Below are 13922 nucleotides of genomic sequence, written 5' to 3'. Positions count from 1 at the left end.
GCAGATATGTGGAGCTGAAAACAAAATACGGAAACCCCCACTGGTTGAGTAAGACATACGTTACTTTTAATGAAATACGATCTAGGGATATATCCGTGATTAGGCAAAAGTAACACTTGATTTGAAAATAGGAAATAATCACAATATGTAAAGTTGACAAAAACAGAACAGGTAGGAGAATCTTCGCTTTAGGATAAGGGTTGAAATGGTTGAGCGCTACGATGGCACAGGTACTGGATTTGTCTCTGGAAAAAAAAAGGAATAAGCAAATAATTAAATTTTTTTTAATAATGCGCCCGAGACGCTACATCACCTTTACTGACTTACCCACTCCACTGAGATCCACCGTCTCGGCACAGCCAAGAAAGCGAGTCACGTGCGCCGAACAAGAGGCAGGCGTACCCTGGTTTTCCATCAGACACTTCTCGAACTCCACAAATTGCTTGGAACAGTCTTGTCTGATCTTCTGGATCACCGGGCTGGCAGGACAAAATCAGGATTTAGAACAAGTGGTTTGATGGTTAACACGGGTTGAATACACACGCCTTACTGTGATGATGTGCATTGTGCAACCTTCATCTTCAGTTCGTGACACTTCTCCTGCCATGTTGATGGATTGGAAGCCACACATGAACCATAGGCGTCCATCTCTTTGTGGCAGTACTTTGCCGTGATATCCATAGCCGCCTGCCTAAGAGGAAAAAGAGAGCAGTGCTGTCACAAAATTGGAAATACATAACTTGAGTTTGCTGGAATGGTTTGCAGCATAAAGCAAATTTCATATATTTTACTCAACAAGTACACAAAACTTCGGATAATATGAATATTGAATAGTTGCACGAGAAAAATATTCAAATAAATGACTTACATTTTAGTATTTTGTGTTTGTTAGAAGCGATGACCCAGTTATGTCAAGGTTTGCCTTCTCCGTGTGGCGCCATGTAGTGGAGTAAGGAAACGCCTACATAGAAGCCCATTGGATGCAAACCAGAAACTATTCCTTCTGATTGGATGGAAACCCGGCGAGAGAACACTATCTCAAATCCTATTGGTTGAGCTTGATGTCAATTGCCCAATTTAGCTCCGGGTCCGTCGATGACGACACGTAAATTAAAGACACAGAGCCCTGAATTTTTTAATTTACCTTGAAGCCAAACATGTCATTTGTTTAATTAAAATGATTAAGATATATGTAAAGAAATTAATATGTAAAGTTCGCCTGGACGAAAGCTCAAACCCCTTTGATTTCTGTGGTTCACGCCATCAAGGTATGCGTGCGCATCTTACGCGCTGACGTATGCGGAAACGATGGTTGATGAAGAGGGACCATAGAGAGAGACTGGTATCACCGAGGAACGTTCCGCGGGTACGATTGCGTTTTTACGGGTATCAACACGACGGGGAGGCGGTGGATAACAGAGGGGGGCCAGGGGGTGAGCAGAGTACAATGAACGACGCCAAAAAAGAGGACAAAATGACCGCGGACGGCGTCGGTGGACCGGGAGAGCTACTGACGGCCCCCTCTGTGAGCCACAACCAGCATGATAATGGCACCTGTGACGAGCTGGTGAGCTCAGTAACACTGTGCAGGCGAAGGCCGCGGCTTTTACACGGCACCGTCCTCCCGTTCCTGACGGTCCTCTATCCGGGATGGCTGTACGTGTGGCTGGGGGTGTACGGTGCTTCGGAGTATCCGGAGGCAGGCCTCCTTGCTCTGGCTGCCATCGGAATCGCGCACGTCCTCACGGCACTGTCCGGTTATTGGTCCGTGCACGCCCACTGTTGGCTCACTTGTTCAAAGGTAAACAAGCAAAAAACACTAAAATGATCATATTCCAATGACAGCGCTGTCATCTTCATGGAGATCACAGTCGATCAGCAGCCATCAAAAAGATCAGAGTAGAAGTCCCCTTCTACCTCTGAAATGTTATGACACATATATTTGAAATTTGTTATCATTACTATTACAAAGTACAATGTAAAATCTTAAGATTTCAAAAATAATGTTCACCAACAGGAATTGGACCCAAATAAGGCGACACTAGCAAAGGTTGTACCCACCCCCAATAACGGTTCTGCTGAGCTCGTGGTACTACAAAGGGACCAGGTCAGTATGGACCTGGACTCCAGTTAGTTCCTAGTTTTCTTCTGTGTTACATTTGTAAGCATTTTCATTTTTTTCCTCCTCCACAGGATGAAAATGGAGACAAGACACTGTCATTTGAGTTTCAGAAAATCCGCTACACTTTTGACCACAAAGAAAAAAAGTGCTTCTTTCCCATCGCGTTCCCCATCAACCACCCGATGGGCTACTTCCAGTTGTGGCGTGGCTACCAGGAGGAAGCTGATCTCAAATCGGCTGAGAAGCGCTATGGCACCAATCGCGCCGAAATGATGGTTCCTGATTTCTTGGAACTATTTCGGGAGCGGGCTACGGCCCCATTTTTTGTCTTCCAGGTTTGTGGGAATGTTTTTAGGTGTTTTGGTTACATGAAGCACATTGAGTTGCCATGTAAATAAAATTACCGTTGCGTTTTGTTTTGATATGATGATAACTGTTCATGTTTACTTAAACCTGTTTCTCCATCCCTCAGGTGTTCTGTGTGGGGTTGTGGTGTCTGGACGAGTACTGGTACTACAGCGTGTTCACGCTTTTCATGCTGGTGGCATTCGAGGCCTCGCTAGTCCAGCAGCAAATGAGGAACATGTCCGAGATCCGGCGCATGGGGAACAAGCCGTACATGATCCAGGTTGGCTTTCCATCCAAGCTACCTAATATCTACAAAGTGTTCCAGTTTAACCTTGGGTCCTTCTGGCAGGTTTATAGGAACCGTAAATGGAGGCCCATCTCGAGTGACGAGCTCGTCCCAGGTGACCTTGTCTCCATCGGTAAGCGGCCGACCTGTTTTCTGCTGTCAGCACTTCTCTGAACCTGAGTGGACAGTTGATGCGAATTGGTTCGGGTTCCAGGACGTTCCCCACAGGACAACCTGGTACCGTGCGATGTGCTGCTACTCCGCGGTCGTTGCATCGTGGATGAGGCTATGCTGACTGGAGAGTCTGTACCTCAAATGAAGGTAAGAAGATGACAAAGTTCTGGGGGGTTGGACAAATTTGAGGATGAGCTCATTCACCTGTCGAATGAGTTTTTTTTATATATTTCACGTAAAGTATTTTAAACTGTAGTTAATCTCTATAAAATGTTTGTTATTTTTAAGTGTGGAGCAAATTACATGATATTGCTTCAGTTTTTTTTTTTTAATATGGTTTCGTCATCATTTTTCTTAACTAATAAATCACAAGATGGATTAATTTGTACTGCCAGAATGATTAGTAAATTCGTGTTGTGAAAAGAATGGAAGGTGTTTATTCGGTTGATATTGCAATAACTGCTGACATTTGGGGGGCTTTGTTCAGGAGCCAGTAGAAGACTTGGACCCCGGTCAAATCCTTGACCTTCAAGCGGACTCTCGGCTCCACGTCATCTCCGGCGGGACCAAAGTGGTTCAGCACAGCCCTCCTTTAAAGGCCAGTGCTGGACTCAAACGTAAGCGAAGAAGTTTAGCTCTGGTTGTAAATAAAAGTTGTCGAGTCATTTCATCTCACCTTTGTGTATCTTCTCGTTGGCATGCACAGCCGTAGACAACGGTTGCGTGGCCTACGTACTGCGGACCGGATTCTACACCTCTCAGGTGCGTTTCCTCTTCATTAGGAGTGCTGGTTAGAGTTGGGGGTGAATTTAATCTGGTGTCACGCTCGCTCGCAGGGTAAACTTCTGCGCACCATCCTCTTTGGTGTGAAGAGGGTCACGGCAAACAACCTAGAGACCTTCATCTTCATCCTCTTCCTCCTGGTGTTCGCCATTGCAGCCGCTGCCTACGTGTGGGTGGAAGGTGAGGTTGAAAGAATCTCGATTTATTCTGTCTGAGTGGATTGCGTACTATCTGGTGTGTCATCTGTCTTACTTCAGGGACCAAGGACCTCAGCAGGAACCGTTACAAGCTCTTCCTGGAGTGCACCTTAATCCTCACCTCGGTGGTTCCACCGGAACTTCCCATCGAGCTTTCTCTGGCTGTGAACACATCGCTTATTGCCTTAGCCAAACTATGTAAGCAAGTTTTCATTTACACTCCTTCTCACACTTGCAGCGGCTCATTTTCATTTTTTGCTTTCGCTTAGATGTTTTCTGTACCGAGCCCTTCAGGATTCCGTTCGCGGGAAAAGTGGAGGTCTGCTGCTTTGACAAAACGGGAACACTGACTAGCGATAGTCTGGTGGTGCGAGGAGTTGCAGGTCTCAGGTAAAAAAAAAGTCTCCGTCTTTATTATACGTGTGTGGAAGTAGTCTTCAAAATTTGGGTTACATCACCAAGTTCCCTCCTGTGTTGTATTTTTTATATTTGTCTCAACTGAACAGGGAGGGGAAAGAGGTGATGCCCGTATCGGAGATCCCAGTGGAGACGCATCGGGTCGTGGCGACCTGCCACTCGCTGGTCACTCTCGATGACGGTCAACTGGTTGGAGATCCACTGGAGAAGGCCATGTTGACTGCAGCTGATTGGAGCCTCACTAAAGGTGAAGTTTTTCTAAGGACCTCAATGAAGTGCTCGGCTGATGATTATCTCCCCAACCAGACGAAAAGGTTTTCCCACGTAGCATCAAGACGCAAGGCCTCAAGATCCATCAACGCTTCCACTTTGCCAGCGCTCTCAAGAGGATGTCAGTTCTGGCCTCCTACGAGAAGCTGGGGTCCACTGAACTCTCCTACATCTCTACTGTTAAAGGCGCTCCAGAGACACTCAAAGCGATGGTACGTGTGAAATTTGTCTCAATTGTGTAGCTGAGTTCTTCTAAAAAGATTTTTCATGGTTGTAGTTTTCCGAGCGTCCTGAGAGTTACGATAAGGTGCACAAGGAGATCTCCCGGGAAGGAGCGAGAGTGCTTGCGTTAGGTTACAAAGAGATGGGACATCTCAGTCATCAACAGGTTTGTTCTGTCTCTCTCCTCAAAAAGTCCAGAATGTATGTTTGGTTTAAAAATGTTGAGACCTTTATTTTTTTTCTCCTTCGAGGTCCGGGAGATGAGCCGCAATTCCTTAGAGTGTGACTTGAACTTTGTCGGCTTCATGGTGGTGACCTGCCCCCTAAAGAGCGACAGCAAAGCGGTCATCAGAGAGATCCAGGAAGCATCTCATCATGTAACTCATCCAAAGTTCACACAACTCCTCGCTACTTTTGTTCCGGAACTGAGGATCGTTCTTCCTGTGCTTTCAGGTGGTGATGATCACAGGGGACAACCCTTTAACGGCGTGCCATGTGGCCAAAGAGCTCCACTTCCTCCAAAAGGAACAAACACTTATCTTGCAGTCGGCCCACGGTAGGAATCGGATGCACTTAACAGCCACTACATTCTGAGACATGATAATATCCAGCATTGCGGTTTTAATGATATTATTCAGAAATGCAAACTTTTATTAAACGTGGCATAAATCCAACTCAAATTTAACACTATACACAATCAAATGCTGTTTGTGCTGCTATTGCTGTTCACACTTTGGCCTCCAAGGGGCGGTGTGGCACACACCTATGAAATGAGGAAGCACATCCCAGCAAAGCTGCAGTAATACAACTCATTTTTCATCTTTCTCTATAAATTATTACACCATTTGTGTTTGAAGAGACTGCAAAATCGATGCTATCCGTTAGCCTGTCTATTGTGTTTCACATGATGTGTTAGCATGAAGCTAGCGGACGTTTGGAAGCCGAAGAAGCTGTGTCAAGAAAATCTTTGTAATCTGTCAAAATACAAACATCATATGACCTGTTATGTGTTACCTAGGCGGGTGGCAGTGGGAGTCCATCGACGGCACGTTGCACGTACCCCTTCCGCCTCCCTCCGTCTCTTCCTTTGTGCACCAGTACGACCTGTGCGTAACCGGGGAGGGGCTGGCCAGACTGTGCTGTGACCCCCGACTCCTGCACGCCCTCTTGCCTCACGTACAAGTGTTTGCACGAGTCAGCCCGAAACAGAAGGTAAGACCGAGGACACGCAATGAGGTTGAGATCAATTGGAATAACGTGAGAAATTGTACGTCCGCAGGAATTTGTCGTCACCAGTCTCAAGGGGCTGGGTTACGTAACGCTGATGTGCGGCGACGGTACAAACGATGTCGGCGCTCTCAAACATGCCCACATAGGTACGAATGTCCGCAATACGTGACCGTATTAGACTGGCTGTCATTAAAAGTATATCTCTTGTCTTTTTTTATTTTACACAGGTGTAGCTTTATTAGCCAACGCCCCTGAGCGCATGCCGGAAAAAAGGAAACGAGGGAAAGAGAAGGAGGCGCCCGCCGTTGACATTCGACCTTCGCTACCTGTCAACGCAGGAGGCAAGCCGACGTCCAGAGGTGCCAGGCAGAGGATGATGGCGCAAAGAGAGGAACAACTGGCAGCACAAAAGGTGTCCTTAAATTTCATCGCCCTTGTGATACCGGTTTTTTTTTTCCATCTCAAAGAGTGGCTTCATTTTGTTATTGATTTTTGGATAATAGTGTTGTTGTTATAGGAGAGGATAAGTCAAGTCTTACGGGAACTTGAAGAAGATCAGGTCCAAATCGTCAAACTGGGAGACGCCTCCATCGCCGCCCCTTTCACCTCCAAACTGTCCTCCATTCAGTGCAGTGAGTAACAAACATCACAACAGACGGTTGAGTCTGCTTCCACGCCTAAAATGGCTTCCTTTCCTCGCTCTCTGTCCAGTCTGTCACGTCATCAAACAAGGCCGTTGCACTCTGGTAACAACGCTACAGATGTTTAAGATCCTCGCTCTCAATGCCTTGGTGCTCGCCTACAGCCAGTCTGTGCTCTACCTGGAGGGCGTCAAGTTTAGCGATTTCCAGGCGACCCTGCAGGGTCTGCTGTTGGCTGGATGCTTCCTCTTCATCTCTCGCTCAAAGGTTCGAATTTCGATTCAGGAAATACACACCCATGCAATGTCGCTGATGTCTTTTTCCTCCCTTCAGCCGCTGAAAACGTTGTCCCGGGAGCGGCCCTTACCCACCATCTTCAATCTTTATACTGTGTTGACGGTGCTGCTGCAATTTGCTGTCCACTTCTGCAGTCTGGTCTTCCTTTACAAAGAGGCGCAGAGCAGAAGTCCGCCGAGGTAAGAACTGGAAACTGCTTGGCTTCTGCTTTTCGAGCTAAAATGTTGCCTTTCTCTCTATTTTTTATTTTACAGAGAAGATCAGTTTGCGGATCTGTACAAAGAGTTTGAACCCAGTCTAATCAACAGCACCGTCTATATCATGTCCATGGCGATGCAGATGGCCACATTTGCCATCAACTACAAGGTATTAACTTGATACGAGTTCCTCGGTGTATGACAGCTCATCACATTTTTAGCCTGGCGTCAGAATGCAGCCTTGTACTGCTGTTTACTTTTATAGTATAACAACATGACTCCATTTTTATCCTCTCGCATAGGGTCACCCCTTCATGGAGTCTCTCACCGAGAATAGACCACTTCTTTGGAGCATCGCTTTGTCTGGCTTAGCAATTGTGGGACTTCTTTCGGGTTCTTCGCCCGAGTTCAATGAACAGTTTGCCCTCGTTGATATTCCGACTGAGGTGAATTGACGAAAAGATTTTTTTTATGAGATGTTTTGGAATAACAGTCTGCTGTATTTCTCCCCCACAGTTCAAAATGATCATCGCCCAGGTGCTGGTGGTGGACTTTTTTGCCGCTCTATTTGTGGACCGTGTGCTGCAGTTCTTGCTTGGCAGAGGAACTCTGAGGGTGCCTTCTTGAACTCTTCTTGCCATCAGCACCCGTGGTCCTTATGTACTCTAAAGGGAGAGAAGATTTTGGGAAGGAAGAAAGAGAAGTGAGATGGTGTTGGGGGTTCAGTGCTGTACACTCCACTCCTTCAGTGCGCTCCTCCGAACCCCGCCCCCTTTATCGTATTTCCATCAGCTACGCATTCTTCTTTTTCCTCTTTTACTGCCAAACTGCATCTATTCCTCCCCACAACCACACAAGGCCACGAAGAGCAGTATTGAGAGGAGTGCGAGACTGTGCCAGCAGAGTGACACTCGAGACACACAAGAGGGGCATTCTCCAAGAGAATTAACGAGCCGTTTTGATTACTCTTCTTGATTTTGTAAAAAGTGAAAAGACATCTCTAACAGACTTATAAAAAGACTTACAAACAAATAGGCCTGTCAAAGTGTGTGTTTTTCTCAATCGCAGATTTGTCTGAACATCTCCAAGGACACACATTGAAGGCAAAAAAAATTCATCTTGTTTCATTTATCTCCAAAGGAATATTGGTATTGATGTGCCCATAATAGCAAGGAATGTTCTTTCTCTGAAATTATTTGACGATAATTGATCTACTAGTCAAAACAAAAAAAGCAACAAAGTGAAAGGGACTAACACTAATAAGTAATTACGTGCAATGAAGCCAAAGCTAAGACTAAAAGCATGATAAAATCCGGTCTTTTTTCATTTTATTGCATCCAATCAGAGGTCAATGCCATTTACTTTTGCAAACATTTTTGTTTTGCTAATAACTAGTGCGGAGCGCATCCGTCATAGAAAACTACATTTCCCATAGTGCAACACTGCGTAAAGGGGCGTGGCTTGTACGGCGCGCAATGTCAGGAAAACAGTTTGAAAAGAAAAATGGCGGAAGAAACATCGTCCACAGACTACACAGACCGAGACGGGTTTGTTTATTTGTACTTCTTATTTCCAAACGTTTGTGTTGTAGTGTTGATGAAGTATAGCTAAACCTAACCTGTAATCTTTCAAGCTTTAGACCTGAAGTTTAAGCGTGATATCGAGCGGAATATGTAGCTCGTTATTAGAGTTGGGCGTGCTAACTCATACGGCACATTAAAACGTCGGCCAATGTTAATTCAACTTAATAAATGAGCTGTTTATTGTCAGGTTTCACGTATTTAACTGAGTTTACAGTCATTTGAAATTGTGTTGCAGTTGCGGTTCTGTCGCCGGTGTGGAAGCCAAGAACGACGTACGTAGGCCTATGTTTAAGCAGTGATTGTGAATAACCGCTTTAAGAAACAAGCTAATAAGTAGTATTTTTTTTTACTTCAGGTCAAGCTGTCACCCAAACGGTGTTCGTCGCCCAGTGCTCCAGATGGCGCCCCTCCACAGAAATCACCCCGGGTTGAAACACGGTTACTCGACACACAGACGACCCATGGCGGAGAGCATTTGGACACAGATAGGCTGGAAAAGGCGTCTGGAAGCAAGAAAGAACCCGAATCTTGTCCGCCTGCAAACGCCACTGCTCGGAGAAAATCGTGGAGGAGAGCCACCTTGTCAAGGCGCTCCTTGTCCGCACTTGCCAACCCGTATCAAAGTGAGTCGAATGCATTGCTCATCAGAATTTTCATCAGACTAGTATTGATGTGACATTTTGTTTTTGAATATAGATTTGTGCAAGAGCATCAGCACATCCTTATCACAACAAGAGAGGTTGAGTATGTTGATGGAATCTGCGATGAAGGTAAGGTCAAAGCCAGAAGACATCATTTGAATAAGAATTGTTATTAGATTTATGAAGGATGTAAAATTCTCTGTTAAAAAAAAAACTCTTGTGTCCAGCTGGCCACAGATAAACTTGAGAATTCGCTCCAGTCGGTGCCAAATTCCTCACAGGAGTCTTTTCAGAAACAAGGTGCCCTGTTTTCTGTGGTACACAAAATAACCAATTCTCTACTTCTTACCAGAACCTCTGTCATTACTTTTTGTTTTCTTCCTTTAGTGAAGAGCTTGAAGAAAAAGTGCAAAGCTGTGGCCAAAAGCATAAGCAACGAACAACAGACTGAAAGGTAAATCTGTTTATTACTCTTCAACCCCTTTCATACATTTTTATCGTCAAACCAAACTATTCGCTTTCAGGGTTGGTGAGTTTGGAGTGCGGACTGCTCTGATGATGGAAAATACTATTAACAGGTTTGCAAGTCTTATATAAGACAATTGAAATACGCCCCATTTATTTCTTTCTTTTTTATGGCCTTTTGTGTTTTAGGATTCAAGCTGAAAGCCAATCATGGGACGCACTCGCACACAAACACCAGAGTAAAGCAGAAGAATTAGAAAGGTGAATGTGTGACATATGTTTTCATTTTTTAAACTTTCTACTAATTGTTTATTCTATTTGTCACAGCAAACTGGCTCTGGGTCAAAAGAAAGCCATCTCATCAGACCACACATGTATGGTCCAGTCTTCACAGTACCAGTTGATTCGGAGTAAACCTGACTACCATGACCTCCTCAACAGACAACAGTCCACGCTGCGCACGATGGCAACTCTTGTCGTGCGTACACTGTTATTTTTTTCCCCCCCACACATTTCCAGACTGTTCGATTGTCCTTAAACGTTCATTAATTTAGTCTCATTGTAGATTTTGTTTTTAATACACAGATGGATGCTCAGTGTAAGCTCACACGAGAGCTTCAGTCCGTCAAGGAGCTGTCACAAGCGGTGGTGAAAGAGACCAGCGGCCGATTGGGTAATTATTATTATTATTCGTTGCTATTCTAAATCTTTGAGGCTCGAAGTAACTAAACACACGACTCCGTTTTTGTTTTTTTTCCCCTATCAGCGGCCCAAGCAGGATTTCAGGATCAGTCTCCCAACGTCATTCAGGACATAATCAGTGCACCTTTTACGTCCACAAGCACACAGTCACATTAAATAGACTGGTGGAGTTGTATATAATGGAAAACAAATATCTGTTTTCGTACCGCATGTTTTATTTTACTGTACAACATTAAAATTCTACACTTGTTCATATTAAGAGTCTTGTCGGTCGTTGATGTAATTCACACATGCGTCCAGCAGGTGGCAGCGCCTGTCCTGCAAACATTTTTTTAAAGCAGGATGTCTCTTAAATCGTTACAAATACAAATGCTTTTCCTTAAAAAAACAAAAGAAACCTAAAAAATGTGAGTGTCCTGAAAACAGAAGACACTTGTAGGTTAAAACAAAAAACTGCACATTTTTAGGGTTTTATGATCCGCAAATATTCAGGTATGATTATTCAAAACACGAATTACTTTTGTGTTGATGATTGAATTTTGAGAGATTTTTTTTTTTGGTAACTATTCCCACATGTAAGGGTCAAAAGTAAGCATCCAGTACATGGGGTACATTTAGAATGAATATATCATGTATATTCGGAAAGACGGCTTTTCCTCGGGCCCGTTGACTCTTTTTCTTTCGCAGCTGCATCTATTTCACTTCATCAGTGTCTCCTGACCATTGAAGAGAAAGCCCCTCCCCCCGCAGTGACTCAATCTCTTGCATTTGGCTGGGTCACTGATGCAGAACGAAGCTTTGACATTGTACCAGTCAGTCAAAAGCTTTGTTTGCTATCACTCCCCATCTCCTGGAACCATTCACTAATTAATGTCCCTGCGCAATTTGAAGGGTGCAGCGTAAAGAATTGCAAAAGGGGGGGGCGTCTTATTTCTTTCCTGTCGTGTGGCGTGCCGCGGTTATGATCTTGACTAGAGCGAGGGTGACATTTTCAGCGGGATGGTGTTCGAGGGGCTGACAGGAGAAGAGGGACAGGCGAGGAGGAAAAGACGAGCAGGGTTGTGACCGTGAGAGTTGTGAGCGAGGGAGGATGGCGCGCAGCAGGAGAAATCGATTCTTATTTAGATGAAAATGAGGCTTGATGCTGGTGGGGTGCGAGGAGGGCACCTTAAGCATCCAAATGAATAGGAACTTTCGCAGAAATGATCCCCACGTGAATTGACGACAATAAAAAAAGTGCAAGGTCCACAAAGACGCTGTCTCTTCGCTTCGCAAAGGAAGCTTTTCTCCCGGCAGTCAAATGCAATTACTTTGGCATTAGATGGTAATCCTTGGATCTTTTCACTCAAAAGTGTGAGGAACAAAACGCCCGAGACAAACCTCAATGGCCCTTTTTGGAGTGAAGTGTTTGGTTTCTAACGTTTGGATAAAGGGTGAGACGTGGCTCACCTTCACACTCCTTGTTTGTAGACTCACAAAATGGATGAAAGGAAGCTTTGTTATGATGAAATGGAGAGTTTATTATTGCAGTATTGTGGACGTTACAAATAGGAAAGTGTTTTTCCCATACGAAAAAATTGAAGTCTCAGAAATTGCCATTGTAATGTATTTTATAAGTCTACACACCCCTGTTCGATAGCTATTTATTGTAATATAAAATTAAGAGCAAAGTTAAAGATTCAAAAGCATTTTCCTCAATGTTAATGTGACCTTTGACCTGTGCAACTCAATCGGAAAGAAAATTAAAAGCTATTAGATGTGAAATGTAACAGGGTGTGTACACTTTTGCAATCACATCACGGTCGATTTTTGCTGCCCCACATTTTGTTCTACAGGTTTATAGGTCACGTTGATGGCGAAGATTTCGAAATGATTTATATCAGCCTCATTTTCCCCCGCATATCAAAAAGCTGTTATTTGAACAGGGGTGTGTAGACTTTTGTTCATTAAACATAACCTGTGAATCAGGAGCTTTAACATGATTACTGCTGTTAGCGTTTAGCCTATTGCTTACTCACTTGCTGTCTCCAATTTGAGATTGATTAGTCCCAGATTGCCGTGGACTGATGTGTGGAGAGTCAGCATAAAGCGGCGCCGGTTTGGTCGCTACTACCTTATGCACACCCATCATCTCCTCATAGTACGTCTGGGCCCGCCGCATCGGCCTTTCCTACACACGCATCCAAACAGCCATTCGTCTTGGAAGGCTGTCTCTCCGATCTGAGTGATAAACTGCAGCAGAATTGCCCCGTTTGCAAAAAATAAAAGACACAAGGACACTAGTTTTTCAATTTGTGCTGTCATCATTTTTAGACTGGAAACTGATGCCATGTTTCATTGGCTTGCTTTCTTCGGTTGTGCTTCTGGGAGGTATTGTCTTTTCGTCTGATGTAAATTTGACCACTTTGGCATTATCAGATGGGCTGTTTTGTCTCCTCGCAGCTCACTGAGCAGAAACAGATTACAGAGGTTTTATATTGATGCGCCTAATTAGTACCCTTCTCGATTGTCATCAACGCATTTTTGAAAGCGTTACATGCCATTTTAGTTCTCTTTAAGGCCGCCTCTGCCCGACTGGCACTTAGTATATCGCTGAATAGTAAAACTAAAAGTAAAACTTCTCACCCTTTGACGCCGCCTCGGGGAGAGTAATGGACACTTGGCAAGCTGTCATTGTCATGCAAGTCAACTGCCATTATGCTTTCACTTACATGTTATTTATGTTAGCATCTCCTTTGAGGAATGGATTTACATGTGTAATTGATATTTAATTGCCATTGTTCTGAGCATTTTCCATTTACTCTTCTGTGGTTATTATCACACATTTCCCTCTGTCTCAACGCCCACACAAAATAAACAGTGGCGGAGTTCTTCTTTTAAATGCAAATGCTCAACCATAAAATGATTATGAACCACTCTTATGGTTCATAAGATGTTGATCTGTGTTTTCCAAAGTAAGAACAGATGTTTGTAAATCAGCCTGCTTCCATGGAGGACAACAGAAACTGGAGAGTATGAACTGGTGAGGCTGAATCTGAAGATTTGAACAACTTAGCACGGTCTTGATTATCAAAGTAGGCTATTTTACATGTTGTGACTTCAGCTTGTCCTCCACACTAATAATAAACATGTTATTACATCAGTAGCCAGGAAATCTGATCTCAGTGATGCAGCTCCTACATTGTAATTCAAATTCCACCAGTGTTTCCAATGTTTTTGACATCAAGTTTCCTTTATTGGCCTGAATTGTGTTTAATGACTAACATATTGATGACGTCAGTGGCTAGCCATGCGTAACGCCTGCCATGAGGGATTCATGGTTTTCACCTGGACAAATATTTAACACA

The 13922-nt window shown here is 44.2% G+C and overlaps 3 protein-coding genes across 3 annotated transcripts; 2 read left to right on the top strand and 1 right to left on the bottom strand.

Annotated features, from left to right (window-relative positions):
* Window positions 1-44: 44 nt before the first annotated feature.
* On the bottom strand, window positions 45-978 carry LOC119125926 (coiled-coil-helix-coiled-coil-helix domain-containing protein 5). The gene is made up of 4 exons (XM_037256908.1): window positions 869-978; window positions 551-691; window positions 328-479; window positions 45-245 (listed from the first exon to the last, which is right to left on the bottom strand). Coding segments are annotated over exons 1-4 (324 nt in total). The 5' UTR covers window positions 871-978; the 3' UTR covers window positions 45-216.
* Window positions 979-1298: 320 nt separating this feature from the next.
* On the top strand, window positions 1299-8212 carry atp13a1 (ATPase 13A1). The gene is made up of 25 exons (XM_037256710.1): window positions 1299-1801; window positions 2018-2107; window positions 2194-2457; window positions 2595-2750; window positions 2820-2889; window positions 2971-3077; window positions 3418-3547; window positions 3637-3692; window positions 3767-3893; window positions 3971-4108; window positions 4180-4300; window positions 4417-4574; window positions 4634-4809; window positions 4875-4985; window positions 5071-5196; window positions 5273-5375; window positions 5838-6031; window positions 6099-6195; window positions 6277-6461; window positions 6567-6681; window positions 6761-6957; window positions 7024-7166; window positions 7242-7353; window positions 7487-7630; window positions 7701-8212. The coding sequence occupies exons 1-25, from the start codon at window positions 1316-1318 to the stop codon at window positions 7809-7811; spliced, it is 3717 nt and encodes a 1238-aa protein (XP_037112605.1). The 5' UTR covers window positions 1299-1315; the 3' UTR covers window positions 7812-8212.
* Window positions 8213-8339: 127 nt separating this feature from the next.
* LOC119125896 (kinetochore-associated protein DSN1 homolog) lies at window positions 8340-13720 on the top strand. The gene is made up of 11 exons (XM_037256867.1): window positions 8340-8731; window positions 9003-9039; window positions 9123-9390; window positions 9464-9537; window positions 9636-9708; window positions 9796-9862; window positions 9933-9986; window positions 10063-10134; window positions 10201-10351; window positions 10459-10546; window positions 10640-13720. The coding sequence occupies exons 1-11, from the start codon at window positions 8688-8690 to the stop codon at window positions 10729-10731; spliced, it is 1020 nt and encodes a 339-aa protein (XP_037112762.1). The 5' UTR covers window positions 8340-8687; the 3' UTR covers window positions 10732-13720.
* The last annotated feature ends 202 nt before the right edge of the window (window positions 13721-13922 follow it).

The sequence above is a fragment of the Syngnathus acus genome, chromosome 8, assembly GCF_901709675.1.
Source record: "Syngnathus acus chromosome 8, fSynAcu1.2, whole genome shotgun sequence".
Classification (NCBI taxonomy): domain Eukaryota; kingdom Metazoa; phylum Chordata; class Actinopteri; order Syngnathiformes; family Syngnathidae; genus Syngnathus; species Syngnathus acus.
This window is presented reverse-complemented; position numbering and strand designations above follow the sequence as displayed.

Excerpts from the sequence above, each read along its gene's own strand:
- LOC119125926 (XM_037256908.1), bottom strand. Across the intron at positions 480-550 it reads GCACAATGCACATCATCACA|CCCGGTGATCCAGAAGATCA; the intron begins GTAAGGCGTGTG and ends TTGTCCTGCCAG. Across the intron at positions 246-327 it reads GGTGGATCTCAGTGGAGTGG|AGACAAATCCAGTACCTGTG; the intron begins GTAAGTCAGTAA and ends TTTTTTTTCCAG.
- atp13a1 (XM_037256710.1), top strand. The coding sequence starts at position 1,316 with ATGAAGAGGGACCATAGAGAGAGACTGGTATCACCGAGGAACGTTCCG. Across the intron at positions 6,462-6,566 it reads AACAACTGGCAGCACAAAAG|GAGAGGATAAGTCAAGTCTT; the intron begins GTGTCCTTAAAT and ends TTGTTGTTATAG. Across the intron at positions 7,167-7,241 it reads CAGAGCAGAAGTCCGCCGAG|AGAAGATCAGTTTGCGGATC; the intron begins GTAAGAACTGGA and ends TTTATTTTACAG.
- LOC119125896 (XM_037256867.1), top strand. The coding sequence starts at position 8,688 with ATGGCGGAAGAAACATCGTCCACAGACTACACAGACCGAGACGG. Across the intron at positions 9,391-9,463 it reads ACTTGCCAACCCGTATCAAA|ATTTGTGCAAGAGCATCAGC; the intron begins GTGAGTCGAATG and ends TTTTGAATATAG. Across the intron at positions 9,709-9,795 it reads GGAGTCTTTTCAGAAACAAG|TGAAGAGCTTGAAGAAAAAG; the intron begins GTGCCCTGTTTT and ends TTCTTCCTTTAG.